Here is a 22,542-nt window from a genome sequence, read left to right on the forward strand (position 1 = left end):
TTGTTCCACTAGATTTTGGAATGTACTTGTGAAGATTTGTGCTCATTCAGATACAAGGGTGTTAGTAAAGTCAGGTAGTGATGTAGGGTGAGGAGACCTGGGGTGCAGTCAACGTTCCCATTCATCCCAAATGTGTTCAGCAAGGATGAGATCAAAACTCTATAGTAGGAGATCTTCACTCCAACCCATAACTTCATGGTTTGTTTTGTGCACAGGGGCACTGCCATGCTGGAACAGGTTTGGGTCAGCTAGTTCAAGACTGCATCCAAAGACATCTTATACAAATGTGTGCTTTGCGATAACAGTTTGGAAAATAACCACATATTGCCCTAAAAGTCCGGTGTCCCAATATTTTTGTCCATATAGTGTATATAAAGACTTTGTCATTAGTGTGGTTTATTTTACAGGGTTGAAAGCAATGGCGAATACAAAGAAGCACACTGAACAATATTGTAAATATTTCTATCGACCTGGCAAATTATAGTTATAATCCTTAAAAGAAAAACACAGAAATGATGCATCAGAGCTTACTACTGTGGTAATAATGAAATGTGCTACATACTGGGTAATACAGTATGAGTGCGTATGGGGAACAGGAAGTAGAGATTGGAGGTAGGAACCGTGTTTCAGGGTCCTTGTTTCCTTCCGCGTGCGCCCTTTAGTTGCTAAGATACGGTGCTTCGTGCATAGATGATGCTCGACTAAATGACGCTGAATTAATCCCATCAGAAGAGATTTCCGAAAATTATTATTTATTAATATGGACGAAGGAACGGAAATATCTGTCACCATTGCTCAAGTTGTCCAGCGGCTGAGGGGAACTCATTTACACTCCCAGCTGGAGAAACAAGCCAAAGTGAGCAGGCGCAGTGTGCGCATCCTGCACACATCACACTAACAACACTGATTTTCTTCGTTATTAAACTGCCAGCAGTCGCACAGTGAGTAAAACGGTCAATTCGATACGGGGCTACTAATGCAATTGTATATTTGATTGCAGGAATGTTTACACAGCCCGGAGATAAAGCTCGAATCTTTAAAAGAAGATGTCCGGAATTTCCTCAGAGCGGCAGGTACGCAGGGTGCGCCGGCTTCCTCATCCGGGTACTGCAGAGACTCTCACTACAGCGATGATGGAGAAATGCTGAGATTGTTATTTTTCTCTACAAACACTTAAGCTAATCTTTTTCTTTTTAATTTTTTTTTTGCACTTTTCCTGGCTTATAGGTTGGGAGAGGAAGTTGCAAAATGCAGTATACAGAGAATTGCACATGTAAGTTAAAATATGTATGTTTTAAAAATCATTTTTAAAGGTAACACTATAACAAATTTTGTAGGTGATGCACTTTCAAGGTACAAAATATGTACACTGGATGGTACCATGCCATAACCGAATGAAACCCTTGTTTTTGTTTTCTTTTTACACGCACTGACGCACACGAACGAGATGCACTGTATGGGAAAATGTTTGGAACTAAGGGGTACAAACCTGTTTGAGCATGACATAGTGCACAGATTACGCTTTATGAAGATGTTGTGTGTTCAGGTTGATGTGGAAGAACTCAGAAGTTCTGACCTCAGCCCTATTGAACACCTATAGGATGACATTTTGGCCTCTTCACCCAACATTGTCTAATCTCACTAATACACTTATAGCTGAATCAGCACAAATCCACAACGCCAGGCTCAAAAATATAGTAGAAATCCTTCCCAGAAGAGTGGAGACTACTATAAAAGACAAACGTGACTAAATCCTAAATCAACAAGCACATATAATATATGGCCTAAGTATTGGGATATGTAATATGCCATATGTGATTCTCCCCAAACTGTAAACACGAAGTTGGAGGCACGCAATTGTATAGGACGTCTTTGGATGCTTGAACTAGGAGACCAAATATGAACAAACAATATGTGCTCTGAATTGATATTTATATTGATATTCACTAATGGTTTAACTTTAAACATTGTGTGCTCTCACCATTCAGCAATGTTACGACATTTTACAAATTGGATTTGAGAACCCCTGGATCATTAACAACCAACAGAAAAAAGCATTACTCAGATAGACCAATAGAGGTGCCACTGAGCATGTGCAGAGTTTTAAATAAAACACAGCAACACTACTCAGCTGGGGGGTACAAACTTTTGCACGTGACTGCAAAGGGGTTGCTGGATTAACCTTCTCTGATTTTGCCTATGACTTTAGTTTCTCTTAATGAGAAGGATCAGAAGTAATAAAAATAAATAGACTAGTTGTGCCAGTTTAGAATGTTATTTAATCTAAACTAAATATCAGTTCAAACTGGCTGATGAACGACTTGACACTAAGTGGTGAGTAAAAACCTTTGAATGTTTTCTACTATTGTCATATGAGAGCTGTGCTGAATCAAATGACCTCTGTCCGATGTAAAAAGAAAAAAAAAGAAGAAGAAGAATGGAGATATTCTGCTTTGAGCCAGTGAGCCATTTGTATGCCATTTCAAGATGATGTGTTTATACAAATTCTAGTGCGTTACAGTGGTAATGGAGCTCACAGGAAAAACGTTTCTGGAGCTGCTGCTGTTCAGTCACTTAATGGGATGGACAAAGATAAATTGTGTCAGGTTTCCTGCAGATTGTGAAGAATTCTCATAGCAGTTTATAGATTAGGTGAATCTGCTATATATCATTTATTCTTAGGAATTTAGCGATCTGATCTCATTGTTACAATTTTCCTATAACCCTACTACTATGGGCTATGACTGGGATCATTTAAAAGTCTTTTTTGGCCTAAACCTTTCCTAAGAACATTTTGCATCCATCTGTCCATTCCTTAATCCATTTCTCCATCCATTATGTTTGTCAGTCAGTACATTTTCACGGTGGAGCCAAAGTCAAGACATGAAATACACTGATTTATTTCTGGGGCAATTTAGAATTCCAAAGGCAGTGAAAAAACATGAAACCCAAATGCTATTGCTTTTCCTGTGGGTCACGTGGACAACAAGCTGCAATAAACAAAATCAACTTTAAGATGTAAAATGATCCTCAGGGTATTTTGTTTTAAAAATGAAAAAATAATAATAATAATAAAGTTTTAGAAGTGAATACACTTTCAATGTATTTTAGTGATGACACTGGAATACAATCACAGGCCTAAGTTGTACTCAGGGGCATGCTTGTACACTGAGAAACATCTGAAAACTCTGATGTCAGTGCATAAATATTGTTGAAAATGGGCCAGAATTTCATTTCATTCATTCATTCATTCATTCATTCATTCATTCATTCATTTTCAGTTCCAAGGATTGTGGTGGTTTTACAATCTATGCCAGTGCAAGTGGGTGCCAGTGCAACTACAGAAATGTGCCATCAGAAAAAAGGTGTATGTGAGCACAGGTGCTACCGTTACTGTAGTTGTAACAGTACTGTATTTGTTACTGTATTTGTGTTGAAGAATATCTTTCAACATTTACAACCATTCAGCTCATTTTTTACAGCGTTGTCTCTACAAGTGAGGAATCTGGCAACCAGTTTGTTTATTTCCTGACAGGGGGTAGTAAATTAGGCTAAATAAATCTAATGGGACCACCCACAAGTCTCCAAAAAAATCACTGCTTTATTTATCCTATTCCCTACCACTCATCTGAAAATAAATAAACAGGCTTACAGATTAAAAGTCAATTGTTTAACCATGGCTTTACAAATGTGTAAAGAACTTCATGGTGGTTTCCTTAGGATCTCCCCCTTGGCTTGTTGTCTTGCTGATTTGTAGCAGCAGTGATCACCACAAGACTGTGACTTCAGGTGCATATCCTATAAAAGCTTCTTACTATGTCATATTTTAGAATTGTCCCGTGTATTGCAATTGTATTCTGTATCGCAGTCGTCACGCTGCTTAAGAAACTATAGTCAGTGCAGGATTAACTGAGATTAGTAACCCGATCTCCAATAGCCAAATGAATTTACACTGCAGAGTTTGATGAAACTTATTTAACATATTGGTTCTTTGTCATCTTCAGCTGTCTAACAGGTTTTCTCCCAGGATAAATTGGTATTTGGATCAAACTATGAGTCCTTCTGTCTTGAATAGAGCCATTGTCACAGCTAAAAAGAGCAGACCTATAGCATGATTCTGCCACCACCATGCTTTACCAGGTGTATTGTGTTTTAAATCTAATATTTTTGCCTCAAATAAATATGACCATAATACATTTTGCCAAACTTTAGGCAGGTTCTAGGGCTTCCATCTTGCCACTCATAATATAGCCAGATGAAGAATACAAGATGTTCTTATTTTTGCAGTTTCTTAGCTGCTGTAGGTCTCTTGGCAGCCTGACGCTTAGTGTTTCTTTTGTCCCTTTGTCCTATCTCCTGTTATTTGTAATGACACTATGGTGTCCCATTTTGTCCTCTTGATCATGGACTTCCATGGAATGAACATGGTGTTCCATGGTGCAATAAGGTTTTGAAATTGTATTTATTTATTTATTTTACTACGCTCATGATCAGTATCTTTCCACAGTGAGATCCTGCGCGTGCATTGCAAGCTCTTTGCGGACCATGAGCTTTATAATATACTAACATATATGTTAGTTTAGTGTTACTAATTAGATAACATGAGCATGTTCTTTTTTTTTCCGTGGTGTGTGTGTGTGTGTGTGTGTGTGTGTGTGTGTGTGTGTGTGTGTGCGTTACAGTTTGCCTCCACCTGCTCACCCTGCAGCTTCCCCAGAGCACATAAAAGAACCACTGGAGTACATGCGCAGAGCCCAGGTACCATTTTCTCCCCCAAACACAGCAGTCATTCCACTTTTCTTTTTCAATTCAGTCTGTGCTTTAGCTCACATCTGCACCACACTGTGTGTGTGTGTGTGTTTAAAAGGCATGCTGGGAGAAGAGGATCCTCAAGAGTCTGAACAGCATGTGTACTGAGTTGGGGGTTCCTCTGGCCCACAAGGTACTTTTCACACTAAAATACTCAGGCCACATGCAGTCAAAAGCTTTACCTCCGAACAGAAGCATGTTTCACCACCAGTATTAAAGCCCTAACCTGCCTTAATTTTTTGAAACATTCACACCTATAACTTCTTATAGAGTTATGTTTAAGTTCTTACAAAGTTTGATTTTGGATCCATACATTTAATTTCTAATGTCTCAAAACCCAAGTTTTATCTTAATTAATGTTTTAACTTAACGTTGCTTTACTTTTAAGAGTCTAGAACCTCATCATTAACTTATTATATTTCTTCCATTGGGTGTTTATTAAATATAACTACTGATTCAACAGCGGCCTGTTGCAGATCAGAGACATTTAACTAACAAATGGAATGAATTGGGCACAGATGAACCAGGTACTTCATTGTTCATTCAATGCATGTCAGTGCAATGTGAGTTTTATGTTATTTTTGTTTGTCAGAACATAAACAGGCACAATTTATAATATATATATATATATATATATATATATATATATATATATATATATATATATATATATATATATATATATATTTTTTTTTTCTTTTTTTCTGCACACATGAATTTGATTGGATGATTATATAATAAATAATACATAAATATGAAAGAGGCCAAATGAAAACCTTCAACCCAACACACATTTATTTATGACATCCTTTCTTTATTTGGATTTTTATATATATATATATATATATATATATATATATATATATATATATATATATATATTTTAAAAAACTCCACCGAAAAATAATTTGAAGTCACTAAATATTTGTTTTACTGATGCACCAAGTCTCAAATCAAGCAGCGAAATCCGACATGATGCACACACCCGGCAATTAAAACCGTCCGTGTGGAAACATAAGTTCTGTTTGGTGTCCTGATGATTTACGTAATTTAAAACACTATAATTACTTTAAAAGATTTACAAGGATATTTTGTCTGCATGCTCTATGTTGAATGTGGTTTCACTAATAATAAACATGCATTTGCATTAAGCATTTATATTTGTCCATGCCCATGTTGATTAGAGTATTAAAAACTATATATATAAGTTTTTATTTTTTAAGTGTGATTGTGTGCTTGTTCTTTACAAACTTCACAATCTCAATCACAGTATTTATTTCATTGCATGTTTCATTTCAGAATGTGGTTTCCAGACTGATTATTTAAAATATTCAAACCATGTCTGATCAGATTTGAGCCTGACAACCTTTTAAGTCAATACCTTTGAAAGAAATATGAAAACCTGTTTGAAAACCTGTAAAAAATTTACTTAAAGTATAAATGTCTGTCTTTCTGAGGACAGAGTTGTATAAATGAATGTGACTGTTTCTCCACAACCCAAAATTTTTAGGATTTGTAATGTTCACTACTTAGCAACAAAATGCTATACTAGTTCAGGACAAGTCTCTCTATTTTATAGCAATATGATTTTAGTATTCAGTTTGTAAGTCAGAGTTTATAGAGTTACCACCCTCACATGCTTGTGGAACTACTTAATCGCTCTGTGTGTGTGTGTGTGTGTGTGTGTGTGTGTGTGTGTGTGTGTGTGTGTGTGTGTGTGCAAATGTGAAACAAAGATGATGCGATAGGAAATAAAATCCCCTTTCTGATTCATATATTTTTTAGTGTTACTACTACCAGAAAGATCAGAACACAATCTCAGAGAAAAATCAAAATCAAAAAAAAAATAAAAAAGGATTATTATTATTTTCTTAACCTAACACATTTTGAACATTTTAAAGAATTACATAATTTATAACACCATAATTACTTTAAAACATTTAGAAGGATATTTTATTTGCATGCTTTATGTTGAATGTGGTTTCACTAATAATAAACATATATTTGCATTAAGCATTGATATTTGTCCATGCCCATGTCGATTAGATTTTAAAAACTTGAAAAGTATTAATTTAAGGTACATTTAGAACAGATAGAAATGTGCAATTAAGTTGCGATTAGTCACTATTACAAGTTTCATATATATATATATATATATATATATATATATATATATATATATATATATATATATATATATATATATACCTCCATTCTCCTAGATTTTAAAGTGTGATTGTGGAAATTATGTTCTTCACAAACTTTACAATCTCAATCACAATTTTCTTTTTCAAACGGAAGCTCATTTTTATACTCAAAGGATTATTTTAATTTGTACAAATATGTATACATCAGAGGTAGTGTGTGATTTTTCACTCTGGCACTGTGCTAAGTGTGCAGTAACAGCACCATCATCCCCAGACGCCCTCAGTCTTTTTACACATTAGCATTGCGACCTCCCCATGTGTGTATTACTGTATTCCCCTGTGTCTATTTTTTGCCCTTTGCTTGTTTACAGTTCTCTAGTGGAATATAACAGTTCCATAACAGTGTTATCACTCCACTCCTTGTGCGATAACATTTGCAGCTGTTCTACTGGACACTGGCATAAACAGCTTAGCTTGTGAAACCGGAGCGTGTCCAGACTGTTGGAATGAGTCCCGATAAGCAGAGCTCACCTCCCAAAACCACTGCCTGGCTCTCTCTCTCTTTCTCTCTCTCTCTCTCTCTCTCTCTCTAGATCATGACCACTGGAGAACAGTTTCTTTAATATAGTTATATTTAGCATTACCATATAACTTATTTAAGGCTAATTGTTTTAAATGTAACAATATACCATGAACACTATATTAGTTCTACAAAACTGTTTTTAGAACAAATACAGTGCATCCGGAAAGTATTCACAGCGCTTCACTTTTTCCACATTTTCTCATGATACCGCCTTATTCCATAATGGATAAAATACATTCTTTTCCACAATATTCTACAAACAATACCCCATAATGACAACATGAAAGAAGTTTAGTTGAAATCTTTGCAAATGTATCAAAAAGAAAAAAAGAAAAGAAAAAATATGTACATAAGTATTTACAGCCTTTGCCATGGCACTCAAAATTGAGTTCAGGTGCATCCCATTTCCACTGATCACCTTCAGTTGATTGGACATGATTTGGAAAGACACACACCTGATTATATGAGGTCCCACAGTTACCAGTGCAGGTCAGAGCACAAACTAAGCCATGAAGTCCAAGGAATTGTCTGTAGACCTCCGAGACAGGATTGTATCAAGGCACAGATCTGGAGAAGGGTACAGTAAAATTTCTGCAGCACTAAAGGTCCCAATGAGCACAGTGACCTCCATCATCAGTAAATGGAAGAAGTATGGAACCACCAGGAGTATTCCTTGAGTGGTCCAAACTGAGCGATCAGGGGAGAAGGGCCTTAGTCAGGGAGGTGACCAAGAACCTGATGGTCACTCTGAAAGATCTGCAGCATTTTTCTGTAAAAGAGAGGAGAACCTTCCAGAAGAACAAACATCTCTGCAGCACTTCACCAATCAGGCCTGTATGGTAGAGGGGCCAGATGGAAGCCACTCCATAGTAAAAGACACATGACAGCTCACCTGGAGTTTTCTAAAAGGCACCTGAAGGATTCTCAGACCATGAGAAACTAAATTCTTGAACTCTTTGACCCGATTGCCAAGCATCATGTTTAGAGGAACACATGGCCAATACCATCCCTACAGTGAAGCATGGTGGTGGCAGCACCATGCTGTGGGGATGTTTTTCAGTGGCAGGAACGGGAGACTAGTCAGGATCGAGGGAAAGATGAATGCAGCAACAGACAGAGACATCCTTGATGAAAACCTGCTCCAGAGCGCTCTGGACCTCAGACTGGAGTGACTGTTCAGCTTCCAACATGACAACAACCCTAAGCACACAGACAAGATAACAAAGGACTGGCTATGGGACGGCTCTTGGAGATCTGAAAATGGCTGTGCACCGACGCTCCCTATCCAACCTGATGGAGCTTGAGAGGTTCTGCAAAAAAGAATGGGAGAAACTGGCCAAAAATGCTCGAGGATGTAATTGGTGCAAAGGCTGTGAATACTTATGTACATATGATTTTTGTTTTTGTTTTAATACATTTGCAAAAATTTCAAACACATTTCTTTCACATTGTCATTATTAGGTATTGTTTGTAGAATTTTGGGGAAAAAATTAATTTGATCCATTTTGGAATAAGACTGTAAGAAAAAAACCTGAAAAAAGTGAAGGGTTGTGAATACGTTCGGATGCACTGACCATTATTTCTATTACAACTTAACGGTTTTTCATTTGCAGATCTGACCAGGTTCAGGCCTGTATATGCACCCAAAGACTTTCTAGAGGTGAGTTTCTTTTGATTGAAAATATCCTTTTAGTGTTAAAGAGTTTGAGGGAGGTTTGAACTCGCTGATTGGATTCCAGGTGAAAATATTACTCTAAATAACTTGGTATGAGAGATGCTGTCTGTGATTGACAGGCACAGACATGTGCTTCCTGACAACATGATGTATTCATTGAGCACACCCAGTTTCATTATGATTACCAATGATTGCTGTAACATACACAGTGTTTCTATGGTCAAAGAGTAATTTTGTGTAGGTAGGGATGATGAAGAGCTTTTAATGTTATGAATGGCATAAATCATATTTATATAACTACGGATGCTATATGTGGTATGTGTACCTTCTACTATATGAGATATACTATAGGTCCTATATGTTACTGCTGTATATAAGATTTTTGTCTTCTTTCAAAGGTGCTGATTAATCTGAAGAACCCCAATCATGACATTAGTGAAAGGCTCACAGCTACGAGCCACCGGGGACTTATTCAGGTTTCTCTTAATGTCCGTGATATCCCACAGCTGGTGAGTTTTTTATTTTCTCTTTTCTCTTTTTAATTGCTTAACTTCTTCTTTTTTTTCAACACCATAATCAGACTGCACACTGAAGTTCTTCTAACTGCATTTTTGCACATGTTGCAGTTCAGTCACGAAGCAGCAAACTCAAATCCTGCATCTGTTTTCAGAGAAAGGCTTATCCAGAACTGAGTCTGAATTGCAGCCAACTCGGAATAGACGATCATGCGCACATCTCCCCCGGTATTCCATTATTCTGTCTATCCATCTGTAAATGTCATGTCATTTAAATTCTTCTGACTTGCATCCATTCAGTTTTTTTTTTCCTGTCTTATACAGTATAGTCATTTAAAGTAGATTATTAAGATCACAGCACAAGATGAAACACTAGTTCTTTTTACTTCATGTTTTTACTATAAACACATGACAGGTTATGTTAGTAAATGCAGTTCTCCATTGTTCAGGCCATCCATCAAACTGTTTGGTTAATTGCTAATTTTTTTTAAATTTGCAGATTAATCTTAATTTCTTTTTACAATCTCAAAATGATGGACAATGTTTTTCCTGCCGATATTGTTTTTTGAGTAATTTAGTAACTATACAGAGCAGTCGTGTTCAGTCAACAGAAATGGCTAACAGAGGAGCAGAAGAACAATAAAAGCCTCCCGCATCATTCAAACTGCATGTATGAGAGCATTTCCTTGCTGTAACTTTTCTTGTAACACATGGGAAGCACATTACATTTGTCTCCTTCACCCCTTTTTTTGCTGATCTGAAAAATGATTCGATCACTGAACCAAAAACCGTAATGTAATCGGAACGGTGAGTTTTGTGATCTGTTGCACCACTAAATTGTAGTGATTGTTCTTTATTTCTGTAAGTGCCTTTAAGGGCACCCAAAGAAATCTTAAAGGAAAAACTGAAGATTCTAATGAATACACAAATTCTGCACAATTAGAAATCTAGATCACTGAATAGAAAATGATGGATGGCTATGGACATTGAAATTGAAAGTTATATTTTCCTGTATCGCGTTTGATTTGCAGAACAACTTGCAATTATCTCATTTATACAACTGAGCAGTTGATGGTTTAGGGCCTTGCACAAGTGGTCACCAATGACAGCTTTGGGATTTAAACTCATAACTTTCATAAAGTTCAAAATCTTATCCACCATCTCCCAGGACAGTGAAATTAATTTCTTTGCCTTTCCCAGCTTGTTAGGAAGTTTGGTTCAGAGATAATATGGCACCCCTTTAACCTAGTAGCTTAAGGGCCTTGAACAAGAGTCCTGTGGGGATGACTTTGGACCATCTGACAAGTAACCCAGAGCCTTGCTCTTTAAACCATAACTGCCCCTTATATTGGTTCCTGATTTCAACAGGTTTATCCGAAATCCAGTACAGAAATCCCTTATGTTCCAGAAATTTCCCCGAAAATCCGCGAAGTGGCAACCTAATATGCATACAGTACAGTATACAGAATACCTGTATACCTTAAGGCTTAATAAACCGTCCCGACACTCTTATAAACCTTTCCTCTGCTCTTAAACACTTTCAATATTCTTAAACCTACATAATTTTAGCATAAACATTTCTATATGGATACTCACCAGTAAAGATACAACTTGAATGATGAAGACGGCGATGAATTAAGTGTGCAGTACTAATGATGATGAGGGTGATGACAATGAAAGGAATGTACTGCATACCCAAGAAGCACATTACAGCTCTTCTGAAAGCTTCATTTTTTAGGCCAAAAATGCTTATTTTAATAATTTAAATAATTAAAATAACTCAACTACCTTTATACCGCAAAGTCCAGCGATAGAGTGAAAAATACGCAAAACTAAATTATATATGTTGCATGTAAAAACCCAGTGAAACAGTGAGACCGCGAAAGCTGAACAATAGTTAGATGATGAGCACTTACAGTATTTCTAATCAGTCACATGCACTGCTTACTGTTCTCTCTTTTTCTTCACACAGATTTATTTGAAAGTGAATACCTTCATATTGGAAATAAAGGTAAAAAAACAAAAACAAAGCAAAGTTTTGCTGAGAGTGTTTGCATTATGTCCATCATCTTAGTTTTAACTGTACATAGCACAGCTGCTTACCTGGTATTTATTAAAGAGAGCAAATAGACACCATTTTTTATGATCCTCTTTAGACTTACAAATGCATATCACACTGAAACCTTTTCTGTTTTTGCTGCTCTCTCTCTCTCTCTCTCTCTCTCTCTCTCTCTCTCTCGCTTCTAAACCATACGTCATACATTATTCATTTAAAGACAAAAGAAGAACATACACCTACATTCAGATCTCTCATGCTTTTTATTAACAATCCAGAGGAAATGGAAAGCTTGTTCAGTCTGTTATTTAAAAATTTTACTTTATAGCTTTCGTGAACCTTTTTTTCAGAGTGTATACAGTGACAGTTTTCTTTGTGTTAGTGTTGAGTGAGCAGGACAGTGCAGCCGCTCAGCAGTACAGCAGACAGGGATGTCCCACTGGCCTCCGAGCGCAGTTATGGGCTCTGATCCTCAATGCCACTAATGATCCAGAGGTAACATATTTCTTGCTACAGGTATCACTGTGCAGTTGAACGTATGGTAACAATGAAGGCAAATGTGACGAATTGCAAAAATAAAATATTCCTGATATAAGTATGTCCGAAAAATAAAAGTGCTTATACTGCAAGTCAAAAGCTTTTACATACTGTACAAAATTTAACCCAAGGAATAGTTATAATTTAATCAGGAAATGTTTATTGCTAATTGTTCAGGGAATAGAAATTTTTTGAAACAACTTTATTGGAGCAATTTTGAAAGGGCAAAATCCTTGAGTCTTTTAACCCGGTTTATTAGGTAAACCTATTGGGTATTTATTGGCCTGATTTGAATAAAGCAGAGATTCTTCAGTGAGTTTAAGCATGACCAGTCAGTTTCACAGACACTTAATTTTGATTGAATTGCTGTTCCGTGTTATTTTGTTTAGTCTGTGACAATAATAAAACAAAAAAGCTCCAGATGTTTACAAACTTTTGATTCGGCAAACATGTGGACTGTGAGAGCTAAACTAAAAATGTTGTAGGCTTTTAACAAAACATTATGTTTGATGGATACCGAAGCATATCACAGTTAAACATTTTCCAACATTTTAAATATAATACATAAATAAAGTTTAAGTATGAAATATTAAATCAAGCCAACACAATAAAAAAACAATTAGAATCTCTTTACAAATAAACAGTTCCTGTCCTTTATTTATTTTCCAAATATAATTCCAAAATGCTATTTGTTATAGTATTCAATTTACTATCTCTGATATCCAATCCACTATATTTTGCTGTTATTACCTTAATACTGATGCTGGCTATTAGAACAATGACATCTCTTATGAAAACACCACTGCCTATCAACAACAAGGTTTTTGCTTTTTTTGTAATAAACTTTATGAAAAATATGTGCATCAACTAGAATTAGTTTTAAGCTGCCATCTGTTATAGTATAGGAACAAAAACATTTTACACTTAAGATCTTTAACAGTCTTTTACAGTCTAAGTCCAGCCCTATCGATTCTTATATTCAAGTGTGCGGTGATCTGGCACATTTCCTGTAAATTATAGGAGCATTTAGATTTGCTTGACATGCTCTGGCTGGTTTCCTCTTGCACTGTTTTCAATCTGGTGACAAGACCCCTATTTAAGAAAACTCCTAAAAACCATTAACTACTTTCATGTTGAGATTTTCTTTTTTCATTTTTCAATTGCAGCGGTGCTTTTCTGACATAAACCAGACACCTGATGGCTGTAATTCATAGGTCGGGATATGAGCGAATTGTACCGACAGTTTTCCACATCTTTGCTTTTTCATTTCCATCCTTCATTTGCTGAAGAAAAAAAAAAGGACAGGAAATGTTCTTTGTTACTTCCTGCTCCATGCTTGCCCTTATGTTCAACGGCCAACATAATAATAGCTGTAATTCTTCTGAATTTGCAATAGTGTGCTATTATCTAAAAATATATGATTGATTCTAAAAAAGGGCACCGTTAAAGTATAGTAATGTTCGACAGGGAATTGTGGGTAATGCTTTCAGTTTCCACTTTGGATTCTAAGAAAAAAAAATCAAAGTCAACTTACAGCATCTTCAGGTTTAGCTTTATGGTATTCCATCATTCCGGTAAGATTTAATTACCTGTCGTTTCTTTCTTTTTTTGCGAGGACGTCATGCATTATGAGCAACTGAAGGCTGCAGTCATACACCACGACCTGCTGGTGGATAATCTAATATATAAGGTACACACGCAAACACATTTAAGAAGTTTTGAAGGGTGCAGTTTATTCGATAAAAATAGATTTTGTGGTCGCTTGATTTATATGATGTTTTAGGCGAATTGTATAATTTCTCTTGTTGTTTAAAGTAGGCTTTTTAGATTTTCTTCATTAGGTTTAGAGTTCAAGCGAAGTTTGGGGTCATGAGTTTTTTTTTATGTAAAGGTTATGCTTTCTTAAAGTGGTACCTTTAATATATGAAAGCAAACCAGGTCTGGAAATACTGTATAATTAGCTGAATCACTTTGCTAGAATAAAAGGCGCTTTCTTGACATGAGTCATGAGCATGCTCCTCTGTGGTTGGTAGTCAGATTTGATCTCGATTAGATTTGTTAAGCAATTCTCACAACATGTCTGACAATTAGCCTGATAACTGAATGAAAAACAGCATGCCAATTGTGCTTCTTTTCTATCGCCCTTAGGACGTGAAGCTGACTGCGAGTAATGACGACTATTACTTTGTGTTTGAAGATTTTCTCTATCAGGTGAGCAGAACACACTGCATATTTCTGTTCCCAACATGTTTCCTTGGACACCTTTCATTTAGGCTACTACATTTTATTTGTATTTTTTTTTACCTGAAGCATGTATATCATATAGACAAAAGTTTGTGGACACCTGACTATAAGATTTGTGTACGCTTTTTGAACCTTCCATCCCATATTAAGTCCCCATTTGTTGTTATAATAACCTGGGAAAAACCCGGGAAGCTGTTGTACTAGATTTCAGAGTGTGGTTGAGGAGATTTGTGGTCATTCAGCTATAGGAGTGTCGGTAAAAGTCAGGTACTGATGCAGGTAAGGTGAGGAGGCTTGCGTTCCAATTCATCCCAAAGGTTGTGATCAGAGCTCTATAGCAGGCCACTCAAGATCTTTCACTCCATCCCATGTAAACCATATCTTTGTGGAGCTTGCATTGCGGAGAGGGGCATTGGTCATGCTGGAACACGTTTAGATCTCCTACACACACACACACACACACACACACACACACACACACACTATTCACATTTAAATATTACGGAAAGAAAAGCAATAGTAATCAAATCGCATGACTTTTTCACTACTTCAGGCTTCATATGTCACTGCGTAAGATAATTCTACATTGTTTTAATAAAACGGTTTGTAAAAATGTAAGTGAATGTCCTCTTTTCACGACTCAGCTTTTTTTGTTCTAGTGAGATACCATTGCATTATCAGAAATGTGTCATTCTCTTTGCACACAGCACTATAAACCAAACTTCTAAAGTACATCATTCGTTCCAGGCCACATTTCTTCTCATGATAATACACAGAACAGATTGGCCCGTTTAATGCCTGCACATGTGGACGAGCCCTAAAAATATCCCAAAATCTGTTCATTTATAAATAGAAAGATTTTCATGAATAGTTTCACTTACAGTGAACTTTTTTTTTTTTTGAGGTTTTAAATACGTCTGACCCAAATTCGGATAAATGTAATTAATTCCCGCAGCACCGAAGGCAGTCGTAGTTATAATCCTGATTGCATTTACAGTTAAAGATCATTCTGGTGGTTTCATGTACTAGTGAAACTTCAGCCCCAAACAAATGTAGTGAATCATTGCAAGAGCAATATTCTCTAGCCCGGGGACTACAGGTGTGGAATGATTAACTCAGCATAAATATTGGTTTTTCTACAAAGTTTTTCCAAGTAGATAAAACCATGTTGTCTTTTGATGTGTTGAGTAATAGCAGTACTGTTTACAGCCAGTATTTCAACAGTTTAGTTGTGGGAAGATTCGAAATTACAAATGAACTTTTGACTCTCAAACAGAATTCGTTATAGATCTTTTTTTTTTTTTTATCTTTTATAACAATGTGAGGTTTTCTGCCCTTAAAGCATTTAAATTTTGTTCCTATTATTGGAATCTGTAGGATGCAGGGAATGACATGCTACTGGCTATGCATGTGATCTTAAGTACCCCGCTTTGCAAACTGCACCTGAGCGATTTGCCATAGATGTAAAAAAAATCATTCAAAATAGACTTCTGTAGCCAGGAGACTTAACTCTCTCTCTCTCTCTCTCTCTCTCTCTCTCTTTCTCCGGGGCAGGTTTGCAAGGACAAAATGTACCTATAATGACAGTAATTTATGTCAATTTGTGTGTACTTTAACAGGTTCTCCTGTGTTTTTCTCGAGACACTGCAGTTTTGGAGCACTTTAGCTACAATAGTGCCACTCCTCCCAAATCTTACATCCAGGGTAATGTCTATATAAGTTCCTATATAAGTCTCTATACAATATGACCGTGTACTTGAATGTACATTAACGAGTGCATCAGTGTTTATTGTTGCTGTTGCCTTTATTGGAGCGGCATTGTTTAATACCCAGTGGATCATTGTGTTAGTATTTTTATGTGATGTGTAAGAACTGAGCATACTGTTATAGGAAAATAATCCACAACTGTATGCATGAAGACTATTGGGATGGATATATATATATATATATATATATATATATATATATATATATATATATATATATATATATATACCGAAGTCTCTTCGCTTTGCCTGAAATTAATATGACAGACAAATGCAGCTTGTATTTCAGAAGTATTTCACGTCCAAGTGCAGAATCGTCTGTTATGATGACTTTCCTGTGGTTTTTGTATCAATAATCCTTCTAATCAATAAAACACGCTGTTTTCCTCAGGCAAGACCAGTACAGAGGAGTTTGCTGTGGTGTATCCTCCGAATGGTACTTTCATTTCATTTATACTCTGCTTTTAATATCTGTTTCACCTGCAATAAGCTTCAAGTCATAATATATAATACTATTCAATGCTGTTTTGAATCACAGCAGCAGCTTTTGTCTTAGATCATTTGTCTCTTTTGTTTATTAGGTGTTATCCCTTTCCATGGCTTCTCAATGTATGGTGAGTGTGAGAACATTTAGGTGCTTTGCATTGAAATATTGTCACATATTTGTGCATTGATGCAAACAGGGAAGCATGTGCTCACTAAAAATGTGGAGAAGTGAAGATGACCAGGTGATCCAACTGCCCAGTTTCAGTGATGCTGAACCCGATGTGATCTTTTGCTGTTGTATGTCCAACTTGTGCATTTTGAGATGCTTTTCTGCTCACCGGGGTTGCAAAGAGTGATTGAAACAGTTGTCGTAGCCTTTCTGCCAGCTAAAATCAGTCTGGCCATTTTTCTCTGAACTTCTGATCATGTGTAAAGTACAAAAAAAAGACTCTTGTTTGCACTTGCAAGATTTTAATCATTACAGTTACGAATGTTATGAGTATTTACTCTGTGTTTATATGTCTTTTTTACATCATGCAGTGGCTCCCCTGTGTTTCTTGTACAACGAACCCTCAAAGCTGTACAGCGTATTCAGAGAGATGTATGTGCGCTACTTCTTCAGACTTCACTCCATATCCTCCTCCCCCTCAGTAAGCATATGTTTCAGAATGTCTCACTATGCGGCTGGCGGGTGTGTTTTTCGAGGTCTGTAAATGTTCGTGTGTGTGCTGGTATGTTTCACAGGGTATAGTTTCTCTTTGTCTGCAATTCGAGAGGTTACTCCAGAGCCATCTTCCCCAGCTCTCCTATCATTTACAAGAGATTGGGGCTCAACCGTAAGTCTGAACTGCAGCGTGTCCTCCCCGCATGATGTATAGTATTATGTAGGTCTTTGAATATATTATACACATTTATATGCAATGATAATTAATATTTCATTATACTCTGCTATTGGGTCCAATGAGTCCCAGAAAACCTTCTTGGATTCACTATTCGAATGGCCCCATCTAGTGTTGATGATATGCACATACAAGTCTCTCCTATGTTATATAATATATTGAGTGTCCCACATAATGCATTTACAGGGTTGGGACTAACATGGGACACAGATAAATTACTGCCCTATGTGAAAGAAAAGCTGCTCAGGACTTTTGAAAGACACTTTATTAAATATCTCAGCTTTCATACTTGATTATAAATGGAAATTCTCACCGCAGATTGCGTATCGCGTTTAAGTGGATGGTTCGGGCCTTCTCGGGATACCTATCCACCGACCAACTCTTGTTGTTATGGGACCGTATCCTTGGCTACGGGTCTTTAGAGGTAGTAGCAGGTGGGTCAGTGCTTCGACTTATAATCAGAAGCTACTTGGTTAAACTTGTATACCGAACTGATCTTTTAACAGATTCAAAATAAATAAATATTGAACCTAAATGTCAGTCTGCTGCCATTTTTCTTTATAAACATTACAGAAACAAAGCCTGTTATTTTGACTGACATTTGATTTGCCGTCCTCCTCGTTTCTTCCGTAGTTCTGGCGGCTGCCGTGTTCACGTTCCGGGCTGAAAATCTGATGGAGGTGACGTCACTGGCCTCAGCCGAGGTGAGCGTGTGTGCATGAGAGAAGGCGAAAGGTACTGAAATAGCGTGCTGACTTACAGCCAGCACCAGTAACCCAGTCTCCCAAAGGCACGCCTTTAGAATCGCTGGCCTGGACATTTTTAAATTCAGACCACCCTCCCTCCCTCCCTCCCTCCCTCACGGCCCCTAAATGTCCAGAACCAAGTGCGTTACAGGTTGGGAAAAAGCATTTTTTTTTGCATTTTTTTCCCTATACAGTCGATTTCTTTAACTTGTTAAAGGCTTGTGATTAAACTTAGTTTGCTTTGCAACGATTTTTTTATTTTCCCCCTTGACTGTAAGACAGATTCCTATAATGTCTTTTAATTAGTAACACTTTAATATAGTGGACTGTCACATGAATAGCTAGCATTTTAAAAGCAGCATCATTTGTTGCTGTATCAGGCGACAGTTGGATTGACAGCTGTAGTAAAATTTCATCTGAGCCTTTGGCGTGGCCCCTGGCCGTAACCCACTGACGCACAGCCTCGAGGCGAGGAAGGGAAGATGCTGCTGTGCTCTATCTGCTTGCTCACATAGCACCTGGCCCTGAAGCCCTGAAGAATGTATCATAACATACAATATTTTTAGCACCTAGGCCCTTGGGTCTGAAACTGTAGAAGCCTGCAAACATGATAGGAGCCTCTAAATTTACTCGCCACCAAGCCTAAAAGGCCAGAGCTTGAGAATGATAATGCAACTTAGTCTCAAACTCGAGCCTTTTAGGCTTTATGGCGAGTAAACAGATTGATTCTGCTTCCACTTCTGAAATTCTTGCTCTGAATCAGGGTGTGCAGAACCTGACTCTGGTTGTAGTACGCACACTTTTTTGTCCTTTCAGGGTGGCTATTGGACACCATTTTCTGCAGCAGAAACACAAAGGAATAACACAAAAGTAGGTGTGGTGGTTTAGAACAATAATTAAGACACAGTAATGTAACCCCTCTGACACTTTTCCAACAACCCCATGCCTCAGTGTCTAATTCCTCACACTACAGAAATTTGCAGATCTTTATTCATTAATGAACAACAAGATGCTCTTTCTCCTGAAGACCCTTGCACGTACACACTTTACTGGTGTTGTAGTGCACGATTTCTTTTTGTGTAGACAATCTTTTATCGATCTAGGTGTGTCAGAGTCAGAGTATGTGATATGTTCACCAAACATCCCTGAATGAGCTATTACTATAGAAATCAGTCACCAATATAAACATATTGTATTTTTGTTATAACTAGAAATATTGTCAGGACAGCTCGGTGGTACATCAGGATTTAATAGACGTAAGGTCCTTGCGCGTATACCGCTCAATTCAATTCCTAACGCATCCCACTGCTTTGAAGATTCTCATTCAAAAGAATAAACTGGCTTTTGTTCATCTCTCTATGTGTTCAGTAATGTGTGCCTACAAATCACCCTGACCCCATTGTGCCATACATCAATGTTTTCCTGCACTCAAACGGGTGTCGCCTTTGGTTATTTATTGTGTCCTTTTTTGTCACAGGCTGTCCTTGCTGACCTCTCAACCCTTAAGGTTATGCCCCTCCTGCAGATATTCCTTTTTGCTACAGGCATCTGAGGAGCATGATGTGAAGATGCATGTCCTTTCAATGGGGTCAGCTGTGCCCATGACAACCAAGTCATTTTTGTTGTTGAAACTCATAACAAATAAGTGAAAAATGAGGAGCAGATGTGAAGAGCAAATTGTCTGTGCCATTAAAACCAGGTTTAATCCCTCTGCACCCGTCCACAACCACGGTCTAATCCAGCAGGTCTGCAGTGAATATGCAGCTTCGCAGGATTTAATACTGGCATTCTTCAGATGATTGATGGCGTCATATTACAACCTAATAGTATTTGTGACAAGTATATTGCAGCAACTTTCAGCAGTGAAAGATGTATTACTCAGCGGCCGTGACCTTCAGAATTCTTTCGTGAAAACGATCTTAATATATGAATAGATATAACTTGCACGTTATATTATAAGTAATATATGGATGTTATGCAGGATTTTTTTTTTTCAATAAATACAACTATGCCACACTTGCAGTTTTAAACTGATAAACATAAATCGAAGGCAGCACCGGAGGATCCTGGGAACTGAAAGCCATCCACAGTGCATTTCCACCCCAGTCCCAGTTTCCCCATCATAGGCTCACAGTGCTATGAAGCTGTTACTGGATAGAAATGGGGGAATTAATGAATCTTTTGTTGCCTCTTCATAGAATAACATGTTTATGAAGTATATAGCACACGTTTGAGAGGAAGTGTTATCATTTAAAAAGTACTTCCTCCAGGACTGCGTTTCATCAGACGAAAAATCCGAGCTGTCTGTTGTCTCATATATTGTTTACTTTGCTTTTCTTGGAAGGGTGGAATATATAAGCTTATAATAGACCTATATGTAGTTTTTGGCTTATATGAGGTATTAAATGCATTTAAGATTGTTTCTAGTGAAAGTAAAATTCCATGTAATAGACAAGACTAGGAAATAAAGATCCTTGATCCGGGAGCGAAGCTGTAATAAAATAATTAGCGCCATAAACTGATTGTGCCAGCAAATTGAAAAGGTATGCATGCAGATAAGACGCATGCCTCGGATAAAACAAGCTTTCTCCTAAATGCCAGTATATACATAGTTACATATTTAATGCACAATCATTTTGTGTTTATTGCGTTCACTGCTTGTGTATTATGTATGCTGGCTTTTTATGTCTGAGGTTCTTGATGCACACCATGGAGGCAAAAAGAACATGCTTGAAAAACAGACCTGTTGTTATGTGACAAATAAATTTGCCTAAAGCATATGATGTGGATTTTCCTTGTACTGGTTGATTACATAAATCCCTCCAAATATATAATATATCCTCAGAACAGGAAGGATCCTGGTGTGTTTTGTTTTTTGTATGATGTTTTATACCATGATGTATCGTTGCAAAGGTTCAATATTTAACATGCCAATAATTAAAATGTTGATCCTTTAAACACTGATGTATAAGAGTGGAGGAAGGTGCAGAATTGGGATCGACAGATTGATGAAAAAAGTAGGCAGGAGTACAAGGAGATGCGGAAGCAGGTAAAGAGGGATGTGGCGAAAGCCAAGGAAAAGGCATATGAGGAGCTGTATGAGAAGTTGGACACTAAGGAAGGAGAAAAGGATTTGTACTGGCCAGGCAGAGGGACCGAGCTGGGAAGGATGTGCTGCAAGTTAGATATAAGGATGCAGATGGAAATGTAGAAAAGCAGGAAGTGGATAGGATTAGTAAGGAGGAAGTGAGAGCAGCGATTAAGCAAAGGATGAGTGGAAAGTCAGTAGGACCAGATGACATTCCGGTAGAAGCATGGAGATGTTTAGGAGAGATGGCAGTGGAGTTTTTAAATTTTTGGAAGGTGAGAGGATGACTGTGGAATGGAGAAGGAGTGTGCTGGTACCGATTTTTAAGAATAAGGGAAATTTGCAGACCTGCAGTAACTACAGGTGGATAAAGTTGATGTTGAGGAGTTGTGGTATTGTATAAGGAATTCAGGTGTGTCATGTGAGGGTGATGATATGTGAGGGTGGTGCAGGACATGTAAGAGGACAGTGTGACAGCAGTGAAGTGTGCAGTAGGAACGACAGACTGGTTCAAAGTGGAGGTTGGACTGCATCAAGGATCGGCTCTGATGGTCAGACAGGAGTCTCCATGGACTATGATGTTTGCGGATGATATTGTGATTTGTGGTGAGAGTAGAGAGCAGGAGGAGAAGAGCCTGGAGAGGTGGCGGTACGTGCTGGAGAGAAGGGGAATGAAAGTCAGTAGGAGTAAGACGGGCAGTGGAGTGGTGCGGTTGCAGGAAGAAGAGGTGGAGAAGGTGGAGGAGTTCAGGTACCTGGGGTCAACAGTCCAAGGTAATGAAGAGTGTGTTAGAGAAGTGAAGAAAAAAGTGCAGGCAGGGTGAAGAGTAGTTGCAGGAGTGATTTTAGGACTGTGGTGAGACCTGCGATGTTGTATATTTTGGAGACAGTGGCATTGAGTAAAAGGCAGGAGATGGAGCTGGAGGTAGCAGAGTTGAAAATGTTAAGATTTTGGTTGGGAGTGACGAGGATGGACAGGATTAGAAATGAG

The 22,542-nt window shown here is 37.6% G+C and overlaps 1 protein-coding gene across 2 annotated transcripts; it reads left to right on the forward strand.

Annotated features, from left to right (window-relative positions):
• Nucleotides 1-638: 638 nt before the first annotated feature.
• Nucleotides 639-21,312, forward strand: tbc1d19 (TBC1 domain family, member 19). 2 transcript variants are annotated; one of them, XM_046852558.1, is made up of 21 exons: nucleotides 639-856; nucleotides 1,001-1,104; nucleotides 1,228-1,273; nucleotides 4,683-4,758; nucleotides 4,868-4,942; nucleotides 5,273-5,336; nucleotides 9,153-9,199; nucleotides 9,613-9,723; nucleotides 9,885-9,957; nucleotides 11,702-11,740; nucleotides 12,168-12,280; nucleotides 13,938-14,012; nucleotides 14,471-14,533; nucleotides 16,186-16,270; nucleotides 16,724-16,768; nucleotides 16,914-16,946; nucleotides 17,359-17,468; nucleotides 17,563-17,654; nucleotides 18,036-18,151; nucleotides 18,351-18,421; nucleotides 19,941-21,312. In XM_046852558.1, exons 2-21 carry the CDS (start codon nucleotides 1,047-1,049, stop codon nucleotides 20,013-20,015), a joined length of 1,467 nt encoding a protein of 488 aa, XP_046708514.1. In that variant the 5' UTR covers nucleotides 639-856; nucleotides 1,001-1,046; the 3' UTR covers nucleotides 20,016-21,312. The 2 variants fall into 2 exon arrangements, with proteins under 2 accessions (XP_046708514.1, XP_046708513.1); XM_046852557.1 differs by having other exon boundaries at nucleotides 1,001-1,073.
• The last annotated feature ends 1,230 nt before the right edge of the window (nucleotides 21,313-22,542 follow it).

This window comes from Silurus meridionalis, chromosome 6, assembly GCF_014805685.1.
Source record: "Silurus meridionalis isolate SWU-2019-XX chromosome 6, ASM1480568v1, whole genome shotgun sequence".
In the NCBI taxonomy this organism is placed as follows: domain Eukaryota; kingdom Metazoa; phylum Chordata; class Actinopteri; order Siluriformes; family Siluridae; genus Silurus; species Silurus meridionalis.